Genomic DNA, 25,434 nt, shown 5'->3' with positions numbered 1-25,434 from the left:
GCTGTGCCCCTTAGCCGCTATATATTCTTTTTATATCTCCTAATTGCTTCCTAACCGTGAGTCATATTGTGGACTGAACTTTTACTTTTATTTGACTTCAGCACTTTTTACTTCCCTGCACCGGTGTCAGACCTGTGAGTGTTGAAGAGGCATTTTAAGAGCAGTAACAACATGTGCCTCCCAGTCAAACCATTATTTTAGACTCCAGCAGAAACAGCTTAAATTGTAACCTTTGTAGCTCTTTCTCCACCCACAGTTGTACATTTGCATTTTAATCCACCCGTTCATTTAACATTTGTTCCTTTAAACAAATCTCTGCAGGTAATCTTTTTTTCTTTGTTTTTTTTTTGTTGTTTTTTTAAGATCGTTACTCAGTGCATTATAGTATAAAAATGTCTCCATCCTCTCGGTGTTCAGAGGAACCAGAAGCACTTCTTCCGGTTCTTCTTGGTGGTGGCAGGGGGTCGCACTGGTTGTGGGGAGTCCTGTTGGTGAGGTGTCGTGGGCTGGGGTGTGGGTGTCTGTGGCGAGCCTTCTGGAGGGTCGCCCACCTTCCACGTGCGTACAACCTGCCCTTCCTGCAGGCGAAAGTCATGCTCTACACTGGAGATAGAAAGGGAAACGGAGGCAGTTCAGAAAAGTGTCCATAATTCACATTTAGACCTGCAATAACTGACTTGATGGCCATGTGGGGGCAGTAGAAACAACCAGTGAACGCAACATATGACCTCTAAAGTTGGCTGCACGACCTTGATGGCAGTTATTTGGACACAATACATTAAGCTGAAACTCACTTGCTGAGGTTTCATAAAGCAGAGGGGAGCTTGCCCCGGCCCCCCCATGGGCTCGACCAAATGTGTTGTGCTAAATTACACAACTGGTACTTAAATCTGCTTTAAACAGCGTGATTTACCGGAAAGAACGCGTACGACAAAGCATCAAACTGAAGCAAGAAGGAGATAATGAGACCCACATCTACAACTTCCTCACAGACAATAATGAATCTGTTGACAAAGTGAATCAAGCGCTAAAATGCTGAGGATGGCAGAAATGTCGCAGCACCAGCACTGATCCCCAGGACTGCAGTTGACACGCGCTCCAAAGGAAAAGTCAGCAAAGGTGCATTGTCAGTCACATTCAGGTCACATGACCGCGCAGCTCAGGGGCTTGACCGCGAGAATGAGACGTGAACTCTGATGCACCTCTGCAGAACTGTAAAGGTAAAGGTAAGCAATAATAAATGAATGCATGCGCAATAAAGGAATAAGGACAATATTTGCTTACTGAATTACTTTTGTCAGCAGTTACATGTTGGGTAAGCATTTCCCCAATGAACTGATTCTTTCCCCCCTCTCTCTTCTCTTCTCTTTTTTTCCCCCCATTTTACTTTGCTGCTATTCTTGCTTATTATGCAGTGGCCTAGTTAGATGGTGTTTCTCATCACAGCACAGATGCTGGAAATAAAGAGGACTCCCTCATACATGTGGATACGATGAGAGAAGTGCTGCAGAGGAAGTGAGGAGCACTGAGCTCAGCAGCAGCAGCAGAGGCAGGAACAGCACCAGCAAGGCCAGGAGTTTCCAGGCACGAACAAAGAGGGCTATTGCATTCATATCCATCTGGCTTTGTAACTCCCACTACCGCAGTCACTCAGCCACTCCACTCTGGATGGCCCACTGGTATTCTAATGCACAGACACAAAAAAAGAAAAAAGAAAACAAAAAAAAACCCAAAATACAAATCAAACATCAAACTCCAGACAGGAGCACAGCGCAGGTAACGGGTGGGAGTGTGTAAAAAGAGCAGTGAAGGGATTTCTTCCCTCGTCGATATTTACAGCAGGTAAAAAAAAAAAAAGTCACTTCAACTAAAGCCCTCTGCGACAGTTGGGACTGCTTCACAGCTGGAAACAAACCTCCAGAGCTGTGTAAAATGAGCCACTAGTCAGTAGAAAAGTACGAGATGGAGACTATGTCTCTATCTGTCTCTGCCAGTTTTTATTGCCCTAAAATGAACAGAGTAAATAAAATGCACCATCTTCGCAGTCTCCCTGTTTGTACCAACATACAGCTCGGCTCCCCTATAGAGCTCCCCAGTGGCTCTTGTCTTGCTTCTGCTGTGTTCCTTTCTTGTTTAAATGAATAGCCTCGGTCCACGGTTCTGCGTGATCAAGGCGCATCGTAGGGAACTGTCCACCCTCAACCTTAATTACTGTATCTGCACACTGAGCCCACAAACTGTGGCAGGCAGGAAGCTGTGAACCTAACAGCTCTTTCTCCGTGCTCCTCTTCTGTCCTCCGCTCACGTCTTTGCAAATTTTTAGCTGGAGGCTGCGCCCCGCCACACCTCCAGCCCGTGGGCAATTAGGTGCGTTTTACACACCGTACGATGATGGCCACGCTTTTGAAGCAGAGCGGCAGACTGTGAGCAGAGCTGAGGGTGTTCTTATAGTCGTGGAACTGTAAGCGATAATGTGCGTGCGCAGCCACACTTGAATTTAAAGTGTCAGGAATGATGGCGATGATCAGATCTGATCAGCTTTATGGTGGTAATCACCCACATCTGAGCTCGCCACAATCTCTGGACATTTACAAAAAGATGAGAGAAGAAGCAGATTTACATATGGATGCAGTGATTTTACAGGGCATATAAAATTAGTACATAGCACTGTTCGGTATAATTGTATTACATAGATACACAAAAAATGTGTTATTCAGTAATGAATAAAGGAAAGTCTTCTTTAATATACATATACGCGAGTTAAGTAAAGAACGGTTACATGTTTTTGTTCTTTGGGCTCTGTTCTCTAGCACATTCCTTCTGAAATACAATAATACGGCATCATAAGTGCCGTGTTTCAGCTTTAATTTGTGAAGGTTCACATCAGACAGTCTTTGTTCCGGGCTCTTTCTTTCTTTTTTCCAGCCTGACCTTTTTGTTGACCAGAGGTGTGCATGTCTGTTGTGAAACCTCGTAGGCTGTCTTCTTTTGATCATTTCCAGATAATGCGTGACTCACTGTGCAGTCATAAAGGGCTTGTTCTTTGCCGTGCTAATGATTCTCTGTTTTTGCTTTTTGCGTTTTTGGTTTTTTTTATGTTTTAAAGTCTCAATTTTATTTTTATTTGCATGGCCAGTTGAGTACTTCTTATACAATAACAATCATAGCCTTGCCTCTAACTTTGTCTCCAAACAACCTGAGCTGTCCCTCTGATGTACTCATTTCTAATTTTGTCCCTCTTGGTCATTCCCAACAAAAAATCTCCAAACCATATATCATAGCAGCTCTCACTATGTGAGATCTACAGTGTGTTTTGTTTATTCTTTTATCACTTTGGCAGTGTGTTTGAAATCATTATCATACTGAAAGTTGAAGATGTTGCTAATCAGACACTTGCACAATGCATGATGGATCAAAAACCATATTGCATTAATAATTCCATACATTTTGACAAGATCCCCAATGCAACTAGCTGAAGTGGAAGCCCAAACCATGACATAGCCTCCACCGTGTTTTGCAGATAGCAATAGAAACTCATTGTTATACCTTTCTCTACATGTTGACTGGATTAAAAAAAATATCAAATTCTGATTCATAACTCTGAGACCCATTGACACTTCTTTTCAGCCCAGTTCTAGTGTAATTTGGCATACCTCAGCCTTTCCCCTTCCTTAAGAATGGCTTCCTGAAAGCCACCTTACTGCTGAGACCATTTCTGCTGAGGCTTCAGCAGAAGCATCAACTGAAGGGCCCGATGCATCTCTTCAGGTCAGGTCTTTGCTGGATTTTTTCCAATTTCTTAAAGACATAGCTTCTTTTGCCGTCCACTTGAGGGCAAAGTTTAAGGACAAACTGAACCTTATGCGACGTTTTTGGATGATAGCTATATCATATATATATATATATATATATATATATATATATATATATATATATATATATATATATATGTTTGCGCCTCTGGCAAGAATACCAGAGGCGCAAAACACCAGCTACTGGTAGACAGAACAGTCAGCCGAGACTGCAAGACCAGACTGACCAACCTGTGCACTGCCTGGATTGATTACAAGAAGGCCTATGACTCAATGCCCCACAGCTGGATACTGGAATGCCTAGAATTGTACAAGATCAATGGGACCCTAAGAGCCTTCATCAGGAACTCAATGGGGATGTGGCGTACAACACTAGAGGCCAACTCCAAGCCCATAGCACAAGTCACCATCAAGTGCGGGATCTACCAAGGAGATGCTCTGTCCCCACTGCTGTTCTGCATAGGCCTGAACCCCCTCAGTGAGATCATTAACAAGACTGGCTACGGATACCGACTACGGAACGGAGCAGTTGTCAGCCACCTCCTGTACATGGATGACATCAAGCTGTATGCCAAGAGTGAACGAGACATCGATTCACTGATCCACACTACCAGGCTATACAGCAATGACATTGGAATGTCGTTCGGACTGGAGAAGTGTAGTCGGATGGTAACAAAGAGAGGGAAGGTAGTCAGAACTGAGGGGATTGAACTACCAGAAGGCAACATTGCAGACATAGAGGACAGTTACAAGTACCTGGGGATCCCGCAGGCAAATGGGAACCATGAAGAGGCCGCTAGAAAAGCTGCAACCACCAAGTACCTGCAGAGGGTCAGGCAAGTCCTGAGGAGTCAGCTGAATGGTAAGAACAAGATCCGGGCCATCAACACGTACGCCCTGCCCGTGATCAGGTACCCTGCTGGGGTAATAGGCTGGCCAAAGGAGGAGATAGAAGCCACTGACATAAAGACAAGAAAGCTCCTTACCATGCATGGAGGGTTTCACCCCAAGTCCAGCACCCTGAGGCTGTACGCTAAGCGGAAGGAAGGGGGCCGGGGACTGGTGAGTGTCAGCACCACAGTCCAGGATGAGACAACGAACATCCAAGAATACATTGGGAAGATGGCCCCAACTGACCGAGTGCTCAGTGAATACCTCAGGCAGCAGAAACCCAAGAAAGAGGAGGGAGACGAGGAACCATCATGGAAGGACAGGCCCCTGCACGGTATGTACCACCGGCAGATAGAGGAGGTGGCTGATATCCAGAAATCCTACCAGTGGCTGGACAAAGCTGGACTGAAAGACAGCACAGAGGCACTAATCATGGCAGCACAGGAACAAGCTCTGAGCACAAGATCCATAGAGGCTGGGGTCTATCACACCAGGCAAGACCCCAGGTGCAGGCTGTGTAAAGATGCCCCAGAGACAATCCAGCACATAACAGCAGGGTGCAAGATGCTAGCAGGCAAGGCATACATGGAACGCCATAACCAAGTGGCCGGCATAGTGTACAGGAACATCTGTGCCGAGTATAACCTGGAAGTCCCGAGGTCAAAATGGGAGATGCCCCCAAGGGTGGTGGAGAATGACCAAGCTAAGATCCTGTGGGACTTCCAGATACAGACGGACAAAATGGTGGTGGCTAACCAACCGGACATAGTGGTGGTAGACAAACAGAAGAAGACGGCCGTAGTGATAGATGTAGCGGTTCCGAATGACAGCAATATCAGGAAGAAGGAACACGAGAAGCTGGAGAAATACCAAGGGCTCAGAGAAGAGCTCGAGAGGATGTGGAGGGTGAAGGTAACGGTGGTCCCCGTGGTAATCGGAGCACTAGGTGCGGTGACTCCCAAGCTAGGCGAGTGGCTCCAGCAGATCCCGGGAATAACATCGGAGATCTCTGTCCAGAAGAGCGCAGTCCTGGGAACAGCTAAGATACTGCGCAGGACCCTCAAGCTCCCAGGCCTCTGGTAGAGGACCCGAGCTTGAAGGATAAACCGCCCACAGGGGCGTGCTGGGTGTTTTTATATATATATATATATATATATTGGCCATAGGTGTGAATGTGAGTGTGAGAGGTTATTTGTCTCTATGTCTTAGCCCTGTGACAGACTGATAACCTAGAGATGTACCCGACCACTCAACTTTTGGCAGCTGGGATAGACTCCTGCACTCATGGAAACCCTTAAACTGGATATGGAGTTAAGTAATTGTCTAAGGAGCATCTAAAGAAAGAAAAGCTTCTGAAGTTCTTTAAGTTTCCTTGAAGACTTTTCACCTCTCATCCAAGAAGCTTCTTCAGTTCCAAGAGCAATGAAAGTAATGACATTTATTAGTGACCGAAACAACAGACATCCGAGTTTCTGTGTCAACATCAAAGCCCGTCGAAAGTCAACTGAGATCACGTAAAAAATATGATATTTCACATTGTTAAAGTGTAAGTATGCCGTTCATTCCCACTGAGTGACCTTACTTTGCACATGCTGGTCCAATCCTAACAGATTTATTGTAGAAACTGCCTTTTATAATCATTCAGTTTGGGAGACAGTGACCTTGCCAAAGAGCACTACCACAGCGCATCTCTACAGGGGATTGAATCAGCATATTTGTAGTTACAGAATTCAAGGTTGTTTCCATCAACTACTTGAAAAATTAGCAGCAAATTAAGTAGAATGATTGAAATGCTCTTAACAATTTTATTAACACTATCAGACTATCAGTCGGATGAAATTCCAGTTGGAAAAGAGGATGATACTTGGCTGCGTGTTTGACACTTTCTGTAATTGAGTGTGTTACGGAGTCAGGTTGAATATGATTAAAAAAACTGACAAGGTAAAAATAATATTTTATAACCACATTTTAAAAATATATATATAGGCATAGAGATTGGACACTACTTCATCTCTTTTTCATCCTTCCATCTATAAAACATTCATTCAAGTGCACCAGCAGGAGATCATCATTCCTTCTCTATCTCTCCTCTGTGGTTTTGCTGAGTAGTGGTGGAGAGACATTGGGCAGAAATATAGCAGCGTAAAGGCAATCAACTCGAAATATCTTTGCAATTTTCGCTCCTATGTACTGAATATCCCTCAAGAAAAAAGAAAGAAAAAGCCCCGAACATTTCCTTACGACAGGGTTTGATGAACAGGCAGTCTCTGTGTGAGAGCCAAGTGTTGAGCCACCACACCCACAGATGCAAAACAAAAGATAAATGTATATGCACACACACATATACACGCTTACAAAACCTTGATACGCACAGATAATCTGTAATATTAGTACTCAGGAGAACAGGCTGCACCATGAGGTAATATTGTTCTGAGATGGCCTCATCATCTGCTTTGCTGTCACAGAGTGTCCCAAACTGTGGTCGTTTACTTTTAAAGGCCCCTCTTTTCCTTTTGGATTAACATTCAGATTGAACTGACTTAGAAATGGGATATAAACAGACAGAGTGTTAGGAGTGTCCAAGGCAGTTGTTTGAATCTAGCATTTCATTCTCCCTTAAGGTGGTAATTTATCCAGCCTGGTGTGATTTGTTGAGCACGTCTATTTCAGTAAACCATTAACTATGATGAGGGATCTTGAATTCAATCTTTCCCAGACACTGACCCATGTACTGCTGCTTGTATATGTATATACTTTTACAATATTGTGTTTGACCCACGTTTCTGGTGTAACTACACCACATGTCTGTTTTATTTTGTTTTTCTCTTGAAGCAGAGAGTAACGTAATGCTTATAATTAATATAGGAACTAGAGGTGTATTAAATGGGAATATTCAGCACTGAGCAATACTGTACAAGTCATCCAAGATCTTCGAGTCAAATGAACGACAAGCACGGGTATCTAGGATCATCACTTAGAAATACTGCATAGAAAGTGCAATTGAATTTTGCAAGGCTGTAATAAGTAAGTAAGCAAATAAGTAATAATAACAATATGATGATACCAGGTTTTTTTAGTGGATGATCTAATGTTACTGGCGATGGGGCCGATGTCAGTGCCAAACACTAGATCCTAAGTTTTACTACAACTGAGATGGATGAAATTTGAATACAACCAATTAGCAATGACAGAGAAGCATTAATTGAAGTAGGAAAGGCTGTTTCTGTTGTTGGGCTAAACAGAAAAAGCATAACTGTGTATCATCTGCATAGAAATAGTAGGCATAGAAAGAACAGGTGATACCTTTAAATCTATTTAATAGATGGCCCAAAGGTAACACATATAAACAAAAAAGAATTAAGCTCTGGTGAGGACAGCAGATGAGGATGAAGGATGTGTCTCACAAGTATGATGAAAACTATTTGAGACCAGTCAGTAGGAAGTCAATAGTGAAGTTTACTTAAATAGTACTTTACAATATAAAATAAGATACAACAAATAAAAGTGTAAGAATATGCCTAACAAGTTCTGATCAGCTGACCTTTCAGACCTCATGGTTACATACAGATGTAGCAGTTCACCAGTATAGGTGGGCGTCTGACCAGTGATCACCAGCGTTCTAGGACTATAGAAGTTTCCATGCTCAAATGTCGTCTTGGTACTGGATTTCTTCCACTAACATATGACTGTAAGTTAACTGTGTGGTTTTCCCTCTTTGATGTTATGTCCTTTCCAGGATAAACCATGCCTCTGGCCCCTTAACAGGCAGGATGATCTACAGCCCAGTTGTGAGCAAGGCTGTGGCGATGACTCATGTTTAAAAACAAAAGCTTGATTAGTTATCATCACAGATGCTCATCACCTCCACGTATTTGGATTTTGAGTCAAATTCTCCAGAAAGAAAACAGACATAAACAAATACAACATAACAGCATTATTTCTATTGTTTTCAAATTCTCTAGAGATATTACAGTGGAGTATTTTGACCAAGGTAATCGTGACGTGAAAATCTGATATCGCAATCTCTGCACATGCAGACAGACAAACACATAAACACCTGCCAAAATACTGCAAACCATTTCTCACCACAGCAGGTGTCTCCGTGACCACATGACCCCCGCCCCCTTCCCCCAACCACCACAGAGAGAGAGAGAGGGAGAGAGAGAGAGGGAGAAGCAGGTTTGTAAGCTGAAAACAATACACAACTACATGAATGCAGCTGGTGATAGCACCAGGACTCTATAGTCACACTATCCACAACGAAAGGCCGCACTATCTTTTGAACAACAGAAAATTTGAGCCAAATGCTATGAACAGCTTGCTATAATGATAACAATTTGTGGATTGTTTTTAAATGCTGCTGTTTCTGTGAAAACCCTTGTATTTTGAGTTTAAAAAGCTATTATAGAAAAAAACAAAGTAAATAAAGTTTATTAATCTGAAGTCTTATTTTTGAAATAGCTTTTTTTTGTAGGGGGCGTTCAAGAGACATTGGGTGTACAGTGGTCCCTCGCTATAATGCGGTTCACCTTTTGCAGCCTCGCTGTTTCGCGGCTTTTTTTTTTGGTGCAACTTTGCATGCTTTTTGTTTTTTTTTTAAACAGCGCATTGTGTTCTGCATTCTGATTGGCTGTAAACCATTGTAAATAACCTCGTGCCGTGTCTCCTGTACACTACAGAATGCATTCAGCTTGTCAAATTTATCTAAGTCTTCAATCGCTAGCCGTGTGACTCTGAAGTGCTGTACTGTATGTTTGTAAGTTTTCTCCAACAATACCCATTTATATGGGTATACCCAACACCCATTTCCCCGACAAATGTCGATGAAACATTTTGCACTGTCAAAGGCACGGCTGCCTTTGGTTTTATTCTATAATACTGAACTTATTTCTCTACGAAGGTTTGAACTTTTAGAGTTTAAACCATAGAGAAAAGTGTGAAAATGCCCAAGGCTGTTGGAGAAAAGTGTAGTGAGGGGTTTTACAGCCATAAAACATCTATAATAATTGTAAAAAATAAAGTTGGCCACTTAGCGGATTTCACTTATCGCGGGTTATTTTTAGAACCTAACTCCCGCAATGAACGAGGGACCACTGTACTTACATTTTTATTCATCTTGATGGGGTTTTAATTGTACTGAAATACCTTTGTTGTAAGTATTAATGACATTATGCACCATGATGCACATTTGTCATTTTGATTTTACACATTAATTAAGCAACAGCCAAAAGACAGACATGAGGCAGGATTCACATGAACATATTCCCAGCAAACATGGGTGAAACCCCAACATCATGTCCTTCGTCAAAACTGGACACAAAACAATAAAAAAATGGAACTATAGATGGACAAGTGTTGGGAAAATACAAGTTGTGTCAGACTGTCTCTCATAAAGTGAGAACAATAGATCAGATTATTGCAAAATAAAGGAAGTAATGCATTAGTACTTTTTAACAACAAATCTGGTTGCTGACTGCTTGTGAAGGCGACGTCTTGGCTAGCTAGGTGTGTGTTTGTTCATATAGAACAAGCTGATTATTCACCGCAATGATCAACTTCTTTGATATTTTGATGCTGAACTACAAAGGCAACCACATCGCTCTCTTAGGATATTTGTATAACATTGATTTGGTGGTGCTTCAGCTGAATTACTGATCTTCTCTTGACTTGTTCACAATAAAGCCTTACTTAAGGCACATGCCGCGGCTAACTCCTCTCCCATCCCGGAATTTGTGTAACTTCCATTCACCTCCCACCGCCGGCCACCCTTCAAACTGCTCAGCCATCGCTGGATCTGCCCTGTTGGACTTCAATTTTATCTGACCTCTCTGGTGTGCTCGCCACTTCTGACCTGGATTGGGACCTCTGGGACTCGCGCTCAACGCAGGCACCTAAGCACGCTGAGACACGCCTCTGTCGGGGACAAGGAGACTAAGAGCCGGATGGCATTGTTAAACACAAGATCATTGGTGAATAAAACCTCCCTCCTCCCTTTGCTTGCTTTCTTACAGATACTGTAAGTAATCTAGGTGTTTGCCTGGATAGTTCACTTAAGCTGCATAAACAGGTTTCCTCAGTGGTTAAATCTGGCTTCTTCCAATTGCGCCAAATTTCAAAGGTCAAACACTTAATACCGTACAAAGATCTCGAAAAACTGATACACGCCTTTGTGACCTCCAGATTAGATTATTGTAACTCGCTCTACCCTGGACTCCAGCTCGCTCACCTCCACCGATTACAGCTCGTTCAGAATGCTGCGGCTCGTTTCCTAACCGGAACTAGAAAGTTTGCCTCTATTACTCCAGTGCTCTCTGACTTACATTGGCTGCCTATTAAATTTCATATTGATTTTAAAGTTCTGCTGCTTACTTTCAAATGCCTAAATAACCTTGCCCCTGACTATCTCACCGACCTCCTCAGTCTCTATACTCCCAGCCGTTCTTTACGATCATCTGGTCAGTTACTTCTGGCCCAGCCCAGGCACGTCTGAAGACTAGGGGTGATCGTGCCTTTGCCTCTGTAGCACCAAACCTCTGGAATAGTCTTCCTGCTACCATTCGTGCCTCTGACTCTATTCAATCCTTTAAAGCACGCTTGAAAACGTACCTATTCAACCTGGCTTTTCCGACTCGCTAATTCTCACTGCTCATTAATTGCTTTATCGCTAGTCATTTCTCTGGATAATCATGATTTCTCCCTATCTCTACACTACTTATGCTTTTGTTTGTTCTCTGTTTCCTCTATTTTACCTTGTTTTAATGACTTACTGTTCAGTGTAATCATTTACCGTTATTCCTTACTGTGAAGCACTTTGGTGTACCCCCTGGTTTTAAACATGCTATATAAATAAAATTGTATTGTATTGTATTGTATTGGTTATTAGTACTATCATTAGTATTATTGACCAGTTAGCCTACATTAGTAGACTAATCGCACTGTAATGTTCAAAACTGGCTGTGATAAAAGCAGTACTATAGCTCCAGAAAGCTATCATTACATTTATGCTTATATGTCTATAACTGGTACACACAATAATTTGAACCACATATCTGCATTCACACCTTTCTTACAAGTGCTCATTTAGTAAGTAGCAGCTAATTGAGTATGATGACATTAATATAAATTGAACATAGTACATATACAGACACTGGTTTGGTTTAGAGAGTGTGGCATTTCAATCCATAGCTCCTCTGAAGTTAGTCACTGCATCTCAAGACATGTAATAGAGAAAATTTAAGAAATGTCTGCCATTTGAAAACAACATCTTCAAATAAGTATCTTGGGATGGAGGACTAAATAAGAGCTTCAAATAATTAAGTAATGATCATGAGAAATTGTTTTACATCTAAAGATAATGAGACAATTAAGATGAGAGCTCAAGCATGACAAGCAGTCTGCCAGGTTACAACCAAGTTTTGTTGTTGTCGTCAGATTCACTTTATTGACAGCTGGATGAAACATGTTTCCTCTGGAGGCCTGAACTGGGGTTGATCCCAGTGTAATCACAAAGCTATCCGAGGAGTTTTTGTATTGGACAGAAACAGAGTGACACCAGTAAGTTCCAGACCTTAATTTATCAAACTCAAAGAGGTCTGGAAGAAATCTAATTAAAAATCTGAAGATACAGCAGGCTTCACTAACAAGATAGCCGACTCGGGCAAGAACCAGCTGAGACGGATGCCTACAGCAGACTGAGACTGGCTCACTGAAAGGAGACTGTGTGACTGAACAAGAAATGAAAGACACTGGATACATGAATAATACCTCAGGGACACATCATCACAGATTTATGCTGTCCATGATAGGGTTTGACTCTATAATTATGCTAATCATAGGATGCTAAATGTCTAAACGCACGCCATCAGCACTGAGATCACTTTACAGCAAAAAACGTCTTTGCAAACGACAGAGCAATATGATGTATTGAAGCTATTTGTATTTGGATATGAATGTGACTTTTTTCAAGGTCGGCACATTTGGCTGCATAACTAAGTGCTGAAGTTCTTGGCAGCAATTCAGAATAAACAAAGGCAAACCTGTTGTGGATGTTTTAACCTTGTGCAACTTTAACATAATTCTCTATCCTCTCTATAGCTTTTCTTTCACAACTCAAATAATGAATACCCAATATTTACATTTTTATAGCAATTACCCACACAGATTTGACTAATGTGACCTTATTAGAGACCGCTGGCACTTTCAAAAGTGCTTTGTTTTTCAAAAATCAACACACAGCTAATCCCAGTGAGAAAAAAGGACCCATCTCACCTTGTTTGTATTTCGCTTCATGTGCATGAATAAGTAACATAAACTGTTTTTTATTAAAAAGACGAGATAAAGTGTAAACATCTAAAATGTTTAAGTTGTTGGGTTTTTTTAAAAAAAAAAAAAATACACTGCATCGGCATGGTGTTTTAAATAAAGAGCAAGTCAGGTTAAGATTGATTGGTCAGGAAGCATAAGCTAGGGATGAAGAAATGAAAGCAGCTACTGCCCAGGAGCTTACAGAGTTAGCCTCTATCAGCTTAAGACTTGACCCACTACTGTAGTCTAAGTCTTAGTGCTTTGTTTACTCTGTAGAGCTCATTGTACCATGGGATGATGGTGTACAAAGTGTATAAATGAGACAAAGCTTTACATACACTAAACCATCAGCCAAGAGTGAGGCTGGCTGTCCTTTGCATTCATGGTCTGCTCTGTGGGAAAAGAGCTGCTTGCTGTGAATTCCCATTCATTACTGAATTACTTTGGGAGGTCACTGTGCATGCATGCTGCTATCACCTAACTGCCTCTGTCATGAACTGTTTTGAGCAACTCGATTATTAAATGTAGCATAACAGAGGAGGTGAACTGTAAACCAACACAGCCACCTTACAGGCAAAATGAAATGACACCAGAATTTGCTCTTTATAGAAAATGAAATTACGCTAACTGATCCATCGTGCCTATAGATGTTAGAACGTAGCCATCGCTATGTTACCCAATGGTTTGTGAAGGCCTGTTTTGAAAGTTTGAGATGAGTGTTTTCAACAACAACACTGGTGTTTTGAAACCAATTAATTATTGGCTAACAAAATTGAATTAATGTTTTATTCACTATGATGTGAAACTGATTGACCAAACTCGTCAGGAAGGTCTTTACAGAGGTCAGGGCAGAAGATGTTTCCCCAGAGACAGCTGTCGTGCTCTGATAACTTTTACACATCCAGCTGACAACTCTGATATATTCTTCAGAAACTCTTTGTTTACTCACTGAAAAACGAGTATTTGTAGCTGTGAATGCTCCCTACCATTTTCTAAAGACAAGAACAATGTCTGGTTCTGCTAAATCCACTACATATGTTGACCAGCTATAGTTGCCAAGCAAATTACATTTAAAATTACACTTTCCTATAGCTTCTATGGGCTAAGTCACTCATTTTGGGTCACACCGAGTTAGAATTAGGTCTATTTTATAAATCTTGGTTATGCCATGCTTCGTTGTATGTATCCGCACATTCATTGACTAATTACTTGTCTGTGACAATCAAACCCACCCCCATTTGTCTCATCTCAGTTCTTGAGATTACAAAGCTGCACTTCAGAAACCAATGAGTGATGTCACAGCAGCTATATCCATCTTTTATACTTTCTATTCTTCCATTGAAGTTGTGCTAGCAGCCCATTCAATTCATTTTAGTTCTGAGCAGGTATAATTATACTAAGCAATTTTCCTGAAAAGTCATGTTTACAAATGACCGTGATAACAACAGAGAGACAAAAATAATAAACGTATAAGACAGAAAACAAAAGTAATAAGTCATGTAAGATGAGGGTAATTGTGGAGGGTTAGTTAAGTAATCTTATTGTTATAAGAGCAAGCAAGTCAAGCACTGCTTGCCCACTGAACTCTAAAAACACACAAAGTGAAAACAATCTCTTTCATTTCATCCAGTGTCTTGTCCCAGTTTGCATCTGTCCTTTAAATTACTGCCATCTTATGGCTGCAGTTGGCTGTTGTCTTTAGAAGTTAGCTTGACTTTGAGTTATTGGAATCTATAGTTTCTGTCATTTTCATGGGCGTAACTCTGTCCCATTAACACAGACTTGTGTTTTGTGAGCTGAGAGACAACGGCATTGCCTTTCATGCATATTGTGAATAAACCTCTGTTCTCTGTTCGTTTAATACACACAGACAGTTGACCAGCATATTAAACAAGCTACTTCTGGCTCTGCTTCTTTCACTGCTCTGAGATTAGTTATGATCTGTGTGTTATTATACACATGTGAAGATATGTGTGGAATGATAGTTAGCAAAAGTGAAGTAACCAAGCAAATTACTCTGTGATTGAGCATCTTAACAAGAAAGATTTGTCACGCTGATCACCTTGACCACAATGTGTGAATTAGCTGACTGTTATTAGTAGACTGTTATCATTAGATTCAAATGATGGAGAAAGGACACAGAGTTTGATAAAAAGTTGAACAGGTGCAGGGTTCACACATGTATGAGATATCACTTGATTCACCGAAAGTACCAAGTTTAACTGGCTGTTTTGCTACTGTGTCAACATACCAGTTACACTGCCACATTAAGTTTTCATTTATATTTTTAACCACGTGTAGATATTGACAGTCAGCAATGTCACATACACTATATGGACAAAAGCATTGGACCACATCTCTTAATCTTTGAACTCAGGTGTTTTCAGTCCCACTACCAAAATTAAACACCTAGCCATGCAGCTTCTTATGGCTAGGTGCTTGAGCAGTGTAAAAGTCACCATATGCCACTGAATATAAGGAAAAGAAAGAATGAGTACAGCACTTTTCAAGTGTATTATACCTTAGAAGCTGGAAGAAACAAAAAAGCCATGAATTCCATCACAGACATCAGAATAAATGGATACTGGGAGTGGGGGGCTTTAATGGTAAATCTTTCACATGTCTGCACTTTGCCTATACAGCACCATTTCTGGACAACTGAGCAGGAAAGTTGGATGGTGGATGTCATTTCAATTCAGCCGAGCTGTAATTCTGAGTATAAGCACAGCTTCAGTGTGTAATAGTGGTTAAACACAAAGCAGTGTAGATTTGTGTTGATATGAGCTGAGTGCTGGTATTGAGAAAATTGGACCAAAATTTACTGCTCAGCCTCTCTGAGCTGTTGTGGGCCAAATTTAGTGCAGCATATGTGATGAGGCGTGCTTACCCAGTCTGTCCTAACACTCAAGCCAGGATTTTTCTTCAGCACCCGCCTACAATCAATACTTATCCAGAACTCAGCAAGGTTGCACATAAAAGAACTGCAAAGTTCTCTCGTTGCTCCAAAGGTTTGTCCATAATTTACTTAGACATTACCACAACACAGCAACTGTACAGTAAGTCAGCTGAGGGGTAATTCAAAGGCATAACGTGATAGCTGGTTGCACACAGTGCCAGTTTGTCTTCAGCACCGCTGAGGTATTGAGTGATAGCTGCTGGAGCGGAAGGCTCTGATGGATGAATGGTGATTGAGGAGATCTGAAAGATAGAGGTGTGATGGCATGGTGGCAGCTTGCCACTTGCAAAAAAAACCAACCAACTAGCAGTTAGGATCAATCCATCTTTATATCTGTCATAGCCATTCATAAACATATACTATTTTAGTAGCTTGCTCTGCATAAAGGGGTGTGGTTTTGTTGCATCAACATTTCAAGGTAATGAAAGATTGCGGCTAAGATGAGCTGGAAGATTTGTGCACAGCTGCAGCTAATATGGATTATTAGCAATGATTACTTCCCTTTTAGACAAAGAGGATTTTTATTTTGGAAAAAACAAAAATTTCAGCCATGTTTGACGTGCATAATCCATTTGTTTTATGTCTTTTAAAAGATAAAAAAGTATCAGATATTAGATTTGATGAGTATTTTAAAGCATTCCTGTTGTAAATACACTGAATTAGTCCATTCATGATGAAGACTGTGAAAAAGGTAGGATCCTTTTTTTTTTTCAGAAACAGACTAAACCCAACCAAAAACTCAGGGTGTGTGTTTTATGACCAATACGGTTATTTTAAGGTTGGATGCAATTCTGATAGATTGTGTCATTTAAGGTCAGGGTTATGATATACTGAAACAGGAAAATGAAGGGTTCATTGTTCATCAACATTGCAGCAGTGTGTTTCACAAATTAAACAACAATAGAAAGTGTGAAACCACTTAATACCACACTACTGCTGGGATGCTATTCTGCTACATGGCTGCAGACAGTGCTGTAAATAATAAAGGTGGAGCACAAGCTAATGAAAGCTAATATCCCGATATAAGACATCTATCGTCCCGATAACGATATAAATCACAAAAATTTAACATTTTCTGTAAATTCTGTGAGTCTCGGGCAGCTCGACTTGCATGAAGTGTTTCCAGCTGGGCGCCGTGTACCTGGAGTCGAGCGTTTTAACTGATGCATGAAACGATACATTTTTAGACATAAGTTGTAACGGCCACCGTTTTCTTTGTGAGTATTTACTACACAGTGTGGTGCGGGGAAAAGCCTGTTCTAACGTTTGAGTCTAAGGTTTATTTTTAGGACCTGACGGCTCTTTTTTGCTTCTCATCCGTAAATACTCTGCATCAGTGTTGGTCAAGTTACTTGAAAAAAGTAATCAGTAACTAATTACTGATTACTTCCCCAAAAAAGTAATCCCGTTACTTTACTGATTACTTATTTTCAAAAGTAATTAATTACTTAGTTACTTACTTTTTAAAAACACGATTTACAACCTGAAGAGGTGATAAAGCGATAGATCTTTCAGCCCAATTCTAGTTACATAATCCATCATACAAAATGTAATCAAATGGAAAAGTCTCTCTTTTTTTTAACTTGTTTTATCAGTTTTAATCTTTTAACTTTATGCATCAAGCAAAAATTTAATTATATGCAACATTCTCTGACTTGAATAAATTAGTTTAACATTTAAACCTATTTTCTACACATTCCAGCACATAAAATAAAATATTTTGTGTGTTTACACTCAGTCTTTCAAATAGATGCAAGTAAAACACAGCAGAAAATAAATAAAGTCAAAGACTAGCAGTCCTGTTGCTCTATTTTCACCTGTAAAGCAGGACTGCGGTAGGCGGAGGTTTACCCTGGTGCAGGTGTGCCACGGTCAGTTGAAGAATCCGCGAGTTTCTCTGTGAATTTCCCATTACGTCGTTGCGCACTCGGTGCTTGCTCGGAAGTTTAGGGGTTTTTTTGCTGTAAAAAGAAGTTTTCTTCCCACGCACAGTGGACACTAATGTTTTTGTCACTTTTTATGGAATCAAACTCAAAGTAAGGTCAGTACTTCCACGCTTTAAACGCTGCACGCTCATACTCTCTCCCACAATCGATATGTGATCCATTGTTGATCTGCACACAGCTGTTGTCACTAACGGCGCACTCGCTTACATCACTGTCATGAGACATTCTCGCAAAAAAATCACGGTTTTAATAACGCAGTAACGCAGCGTTCCTACGGGAAAGTAACGGTAATCTAATTACCATTTTTGCAATAGTAATCCCTTACTTTACTCGTTACTTGAAAAAAGTAATCAGATTACAGTAACGCGTCACAAGTAACGCGTTACTGCCCATCTCTGCTCTGCATACTCTTTCACGTGATTCAGTTTATTGTGAAAAGTCTCAACAGGATCTTGAGCTTTATTGTGAAAGGTTTATGTGGAAAATAAACAAGCGGACACGCGATGGTTTTACCGTCCTTGTTGCTAATGACAACGCATAAAAACAGGCGCTTGTCCATCCTAGTGTGGTTATATTAAATATAAGAGAAAGAGAGAACTTTAAGAAATTAATATAGCCAATACAGTGACCAATATTGCCGCAAACAGTTTATTTTGCGACACCACGAAACAAACGATAGCGTAAAATGAAATGATAGACATTTTTATATCGTCTTCCGATATATATCGTTATATCGAACAGCCCTAACATCAATACCAACATATCTGTCCTTAACCAATATTGGCTGTTGATATATGTATGTAAAAACACCTTTACACATACATCTAAGCTGCTGTTATGATTTATACTGACCCATGACCAGAGATGGGCAGTAACGCGATTACTTTTTTCAAGTAACGAGTAAAGTAAGGGATTACTATTGCAAAAAAGGTAATTTGATTACTGTTACTTTCCCGTAAGCACCTGCGTTACTGCATGACTAAAACCGGGATTTTTTTGCAAGAGTATCTCATGACAATGACATAAGCAAGTGCAACGTTTGTGGCAACAGCTGTGTGCAGATCAACAATGGATAATATATTGAGTGTGGGAGAGCATATGATCGTGCAGCGTTTAAAGAGTGGAAGTACTGACCTTACTTTGGGTTTGATTCTGTAAAAAGTGACAAAAATCATTAGCGTCCGCTGCTCACTGCGTGGGAAGAAAACTTCTTTTTACAGCGAAAAAACCCCCTAAACTTTCGAGCAAGCACCGACAGTACGCTGCCACTGGAATGTGAAATTCACAGAGAAACTCCCAGATCCTTCCACTGACCGCTGCGACACACTTGCACCAGGGCAAACCTCCGCCTGCCTGCTATACAGGTGAAAATAGAGAAACAGGACTGCTGAGTCTTTGATTTTATTTATTTTCTGCTGTGTTTTACTTGCATCTATTTGGAAGAGTGAGTGTAAACACAAATAACTATTTTATTTTATGTGCTGGAATGTGCAGAAAATAGGTTTAAATGTTAAACAAATTTCTTCCAGTCAGAGAATGGTGCATATAATTTAATGTTTGCTTGATGCATAAAGTTAAAAGATTAAAACTAATAAAACAAGTTTCAAAAAGTGACTTTTTCATTTGATTACATTTGATGGATTATGCAGAAAAAATAGAATTGGCTAAAAGATCTATTGCTTTATTAACTATTCAGGTTGTAAATATTTTTTTAAAGTAACTAAGTAAGTAATTACTTTTGAAAATAAGTAATCAGTAAAGTAACGGGATTACTTTTTTGGGGAAGTAATCAGTAATTAGTTACTGATTACTTTTTTCAAGTAACTTGACCAACACTGCCCATGACTCACACTAACAAAAGTAAAGGTAACTACTGCGAGTAAAGGAAGAAGTGAGATGATTTAGGTATTGAGCCACAAAGGGCTCATGGAGACGGTTGGGGAAGATGGCTGGGTAAGCCAACACTGGATTTTATCATGGAACATAATGTTTTGTTTCCTGCTCCAAATACAAGATTTTTTTTATACTGTTACTGTTATATAACTTTAGCATGTTTAACTTTGCAACCATGATGCTCAAGGTCATTTATTTATAAGAAAACCTTCACTTCTTTCTAAATCCAGTCTTCACTAGATAGTGAAGATTTGTGAAAAGCAACCTTAATGGGCATTCAGGTTGGAAGGCTTCAACCCCAACAACGTGTTTAATAGACACGCTGGTCCACTGTGTCCCTTTCAGGCTTTTCCTCTCCAAAATGTGAAGTTGCAGAAGTTGCAGTAAGCTGCATTAATAGCAGAAGGACATTTTTTATTTCAAGTCAATCGATTCTGACGATGAAGGACCCTGGAATATACTTAATAAATTTTTTGCTCACTACCAACTTTGTGGCTTTAAATATATTATCTCCCTCTGCTGGTAATGCAGGGAGATTACCAGCAAGAGATTTACCCTGCTCTTATTGCACCAATTGCATGCACTAATGCAACTTCTGCATGCGTATCCATTTCATGTTTTAGAGAGGCAAAGTGTGAAATGGACCAGCGTGTCTATTACACGTTTTGCCGTGATACTGGGCTGAAGGATTGTTGCACTAACAGAATTGGCTGGTAGAATATGCCAGTTGATTTTACATGAAGTAAGGCTGATCAAAATGGTGAAGCTGTAGTGTTTCTTTAATAAAAATTGGCTCTATAGCATTGTTTTTCATCTTGTCTTCCAGAGTTTAGTTTAGGACATATTTGTCTGTAATGAGAATGGAGATCACGATCTACTGATGTTTAATTTCTATCATGCCCCAGAGTTTATGTTGGAAGTGAAACACCAACCAAAGGGATATTCATACAAATTGCCAACTCAAAAACAACACTATAATGGGCCTATAAAACATTATACACTGACTTATTATCCTCAATCAAGCAGACAGTTACCACTTATATCACCCAAAATAAAGTGGTCCCCATGAATACTATTAGAGCAATGGAAAAAAGAATTCCAGAGTTAATATCGCATCTATTGATCATCTCTGATAATGACAGAGGCACAGTGCCAAAGCAGGGAGAAGATTGAGAGTGGGTGCTAGTGGATGAGCTTTAGGGATCTAATTTAGCTGTGGGTGAGATTCTAGCCTGATTATTATTTATATGACACATCATCCACATTAGGCAGAGCTTCCCTGTTCCACATGCCACTCTTGATCTTCCTCTCTCCTCCCTGTTTCAAAGACATGGCACAATGGTGATGGGCACCATCTGGCACTCACTGTTGGCACAAGTTCGGTATGTGATTAGCAGCATGAACAAGGGTTTTCGCTCTCCTGTTTTTCTTGGTGTGTCTCTCACCCTTCTGTTTCACACCCAGGTTTATATTTGTCATTTCCACACACAAACAAACTCATGAGTGGATGGATACACATTTGTAAGGACATAAAACAATTTTATGGTTTCACATCTCCTCTGAATGGTCTGGGACAAACATGTTTGCAATGTATGCACTATGAACACGTCACATACCACGGTGCCTTTTCTGACCTAGCTGTAGTGCTGTCAGCAGTTCAAGATAAAAAAAAAAAAAAAGTATGTAGAGCCAATAATGCTCTTCATGTCTATTTTCTTGTTTTCTCACTGTGAAAATCTCGTGCTCCAGCTGGCTGAACATTTCGACTGTGTAGATTCATATGAATGAGATTGATGCCTACAGTGTGTTTTCTCCCTCTCCCCCGCGAGATGCCTGTTGATCCATGGCTCAGCCCTGAAGTAAAGATGGATTACTGCAGAAGAACTGCCTGCCTTGCCCTTTACACATTTCACACACACCACTTCTCCATTATCAGGCTCATCCACGGGGGGAAGACGTGCACATGTGCACACACATGCCCCAACATCAACACAGGTCTTAAAGCTCTGATGGGGTTGTTAGCAAAAGGTCACTGTCAAGACTCTGACAAATCTTTCTTTAGAGAGACAAAAACGTGTCATATCCAGTTACATTCGCAATATACCAGGTATCAGCTTTTTGTTGTCTTTCTATCACTTTCCATTTACATGTCTCTCTCTGTTTCTCTCTCTAGTTTTTCCCCTCCATTTGCTTAGGTTGTACAGTAAAGAATTCATGCTTGTATGTTTGGATCAATTTCCCATGGAGTGCCCACAATCTGGATGTAGAAGACATCCATAAAAGCAAATCCAAGCTCAGTTATCGGCAGTTTAGATCGGGATACACCTGGATACTGGATATTGACAGCTTTAGCCTCAGGATTCAGTTAAAATTGTTTTGACTGGTAACTAAATTATTTTTGAATATATCATGTCTAAGAGCTATTCTGTTTATTTTTGCTCTTGCAACAAAATGTTTGAATGCGGCGAACCTCCTCTTCTCCATCTTACATATTAGTCAAGCTGGTTAGTGAGAGAAAATGTGTCCGATTGATCCTCCTACTTTACTTGCTATTGTTTCCATACAACACAGATATGGTAACAGACCGATGAAAGTAGAGTCAGCTACAGTTTGTCTAGCATAAAAGTCTCACATCAGTTTCTCAAGTTAACCACAATGTTCATGTGTAAATAATCAGAATAAAAAGCTGCTGGACTTCTGGCTCGCCCAACTCCAGCATTTTTTTTAAAGGACATGGACATTTCCATAAAACTGGCAAATACTACAGATTCCAGAGGAATTGTATTAAAGCAGAGTTAAGCCTGCTTCCAGAGACAATAGCCAACTGTGGCCACAAGATGGCAGTAATTTAAAAGATGGTGAAAAACACGCAATGACAGAAACAACACCTTTTCACATGCGAGGCTTGCATTGATAGTGTTTCAAAATTTTCACTGGTTCTGATAAATCCTGTTTTCTAAGGCATGAATGGGCAATATTCACACTCACTGTTTCAGAAGCTGTTTACTACTTGTCTATGTTTATCAGCTAAATGGTCTTTTACACACAAAATTACACTGAACGTGATTCATCTTCTTGAAATAATGAAAGATAGAATAACATCTGATGCTGCAAAATTAGTTGGTAATAACGGAAACTTTATTTAGTGTGATGGAAGTGAAACATATAGGATCAAAGGATGTCACTGACTCACATATGATGGGATATAAAATATATTCGAGGGTGAGCTATGCAAGTGGAATCTGAAATATCAACTAGTGCCCAGGGGTGACAAGCAAATTGCTAGATAAGTGGATGGACCTTAATTACATCTGCCTGCTGTTTGGTGATGAATAAGCAGGTGTTCATTGGGTCGTAGAGCTTTTTTTCTGAAAAAAAAAAAAAGGTATGCGCTGCAGTTGTTGATAATGCTTTGACATCATACCAGAATGTTAAAAAATTGTGGACCATAAAATAAAATAAACAGTAAAAAAGAAAAAACAAGCAGAAACCTGCCACGAGAGTTTACAGTTTTTTACATTTAGGACCGTAGGCATGTTAGCATCAGCAGAGGAAGCTCAGTCTCAGTGGAGGGTTCTTTACACCGTCTTTGAGGTCACAAATCACAGCACTAGTACTACATTGCTCCCGAAACTTTCACTGCTGCCGCACAGATGATGTCACGGGACTGGAGGAACCCCTCAAAATAAGGACCATTCACTTAAATGATTGCAGACTTGGCCCTGCAATGTAAAAGCAAATCGGATTAATGGTGGAACAGATGGAGTTTGCTTGATTTGTGAGACTGACGCTGTATGTGACAGTCAAGTCTGGACGACGTCTGCTCACTCTCTTTTACACAAACACACTCAGGTCCCTCTGTCACTAAATTATACTTTGTATGGTTTATGTTTCATAAAAGTAGGTTTTGTGTTTCATCTTCCTCCCCGCTTTGCTCCATTGCTTCTTCAAGTACAGATGCACTCTTTTCCTCCTCCTCCTCCTCTTTCTTCCTCTCTGTATTTTTCCCCCCTGAGAATTCACTTTCTATTCTATTCAGTCAGGTCTTCTCACTCCCTGTTATGATAATGGAAGAGAATTGTCAATGTTTAATGAAAGCCTTGAGGCTACATACAGGTTCAGACATATCCTTGTGTACGTGAACATAAGAAGTTCATCTATAATTAGTTCACACATCACTGTGTTTCAAGGGGAGCTCTGTTAAATATGTGCACATCGGGGTGCAGACTTTTTTGGGACGAGTGTCTACTGATTTGCATACTGCATGTATAGTGCAATTGTTGATTTGCCTCAGTAAACTGTGCATAGAAACATGTTGGGGTCATGGTTCATTTATCTATTGAAGGGAATCCAGTGCTGTAAGTAGCAATTGTTCCCACTAAACACCTCTCTGATGTTCCTCTCATCCTTCTTTCCTGCTGCTGCTATACCCAATCCAGAGTTGCCAGTTTGCACCACTTCACCTCATCCCCATTTAGGTGTGAAATGTATTTATATTCAAGGCGGGGAGAACGGAGAAGTGGGGGCAGAGCAGAGGAAGTGACACAAGCAATCTGTGGGAAAAGGCGCCTCTTTCTGATGCCTGTAAAACAGCATATTCCTCTGGATAAAAGCAGGACAATGAGAAGCTGTCTTGTAGCTATGGGCCACAGTTAGGAACATGTGGAGAATATTTGAATTGGACTGCTATGCCCTTCTGGGCCAGATGAGAAGGTGATTCAAAGGTGGTGGAAAGAAACGTGAGACCGAGCTGTGAAGTGGCACTCTGGCGATAGGGAAGGAGACAGAAGCATATTACAGAGGCCAAGAGTAGTATGAATGAGGGCTCTATGCAACACAGCCCACAACTCTTAACACTCACTTGAGTTCTTGAAAAGACACTATGAATTTTCTTACTAGGTTCTTCACTTTAGTGTGCTTCTCTTTATTCCCTTGTTCAGCCTTTCACAGCTTGACAGAATCACAAAAAAGCCACATGCTGTTTAAAAAAAAACCCAAAAAAACAAACAATCAATTTGTTCTCTCAATCAATTAATTCTGTCTGAAACTCAGCTTGCATTGTGCTGCATGTTTAATCATGCAAGGCATGCAGAGCTGCTCCATCACAGAAATCCACTGGACAAGCGTCTCTGGCAATCATCCTCCACCCATATCGAGCCAACAAAGAGATGACTCCAAGTCTCCCCCGGCACTATTATTACTTTTTAAAATCTTTTAAAGCCGTTGTGATGAATTCTTGATGTGGATTAATATTTCACTGCACACAAGAGTTAGACATTTGTGCAGGGGGAAAAGAAGAAGAAGTAAGAGAAGAAGGGATGGGACACTTGCCAAAATTTTTTTAAAAAAAAGGAGAAATTGAGATGCATCGAGAGCCATCCGCAATTCATCTCCCACGCCCAGTCTCCAGACTCTCTTATTCTCAGCCGACTCTCTCTGGGGTCTATCACAATCGAGGGACAGCGTGCGAATATCTGTCGTGCAATGTTGTGCCAGTGGAGCTGTGCGTCAGGAAGCGCTGATTCACGGTCGGTGTGTGGTGGGATTGGGGAGCGAAGAACTCTTACTGTAGGCGCTGTCACAAAATGTTCATCTCAAATCATCCCGATGGATCAGTCTACAGCCCGATTCT

The 25,434-nt window shown here is 40.6% G+C and overlaps 1 protein-coding gene across 3 annotated transcripts in view; it reads right to left on the bottom strand.

The window, feature by feature from the left end:
• Positions 1 to 350: 350 nt before the first annotated feature.
• The window catches only part of LOC120714233 (mucin-5AC), a 44,681-nt gene continuing 19,597 nt past the window's right edge, over positions 351 to 25,434 (bottom strand). For all 3 annotated transcript variants that reach the window (XM_040000346.1, XM_040000348.1, XM_040000347.1), the window contains one exon: positions 351 to 603. In XM_040000346.1, coding sequence (XP_039856280.1) covers positions 414 to 603 — 190 coding nt within the window. In that variant the 3' untranslated portion in view covers positions 351 to 413. The remainder of the gene's footprint in view (positions 604 to 25,434) is intronic.

Source organism: Simochromis diagramma, unplaced genomic scaffold, assembly GCF_900408965.1.
Source record: "Simochromis diagramma unplaced genomic scaffold, fSimDia1.1 OVJJ01000596.1, whole genome shotgun sequence".
NCBI classification, from domain to species: domain Eukaryota; kingdom Metazoa; phylum Chordata; class Actinopteri; order Cichliformes; family Cichlidae; genus Simochromis; species Simochromis diagramma.
The sequence above is the reverse complement of the archived record's forward strand: the minus strand, read 5'-3'. Positions and strand labels throughout refer to the sequence as shown.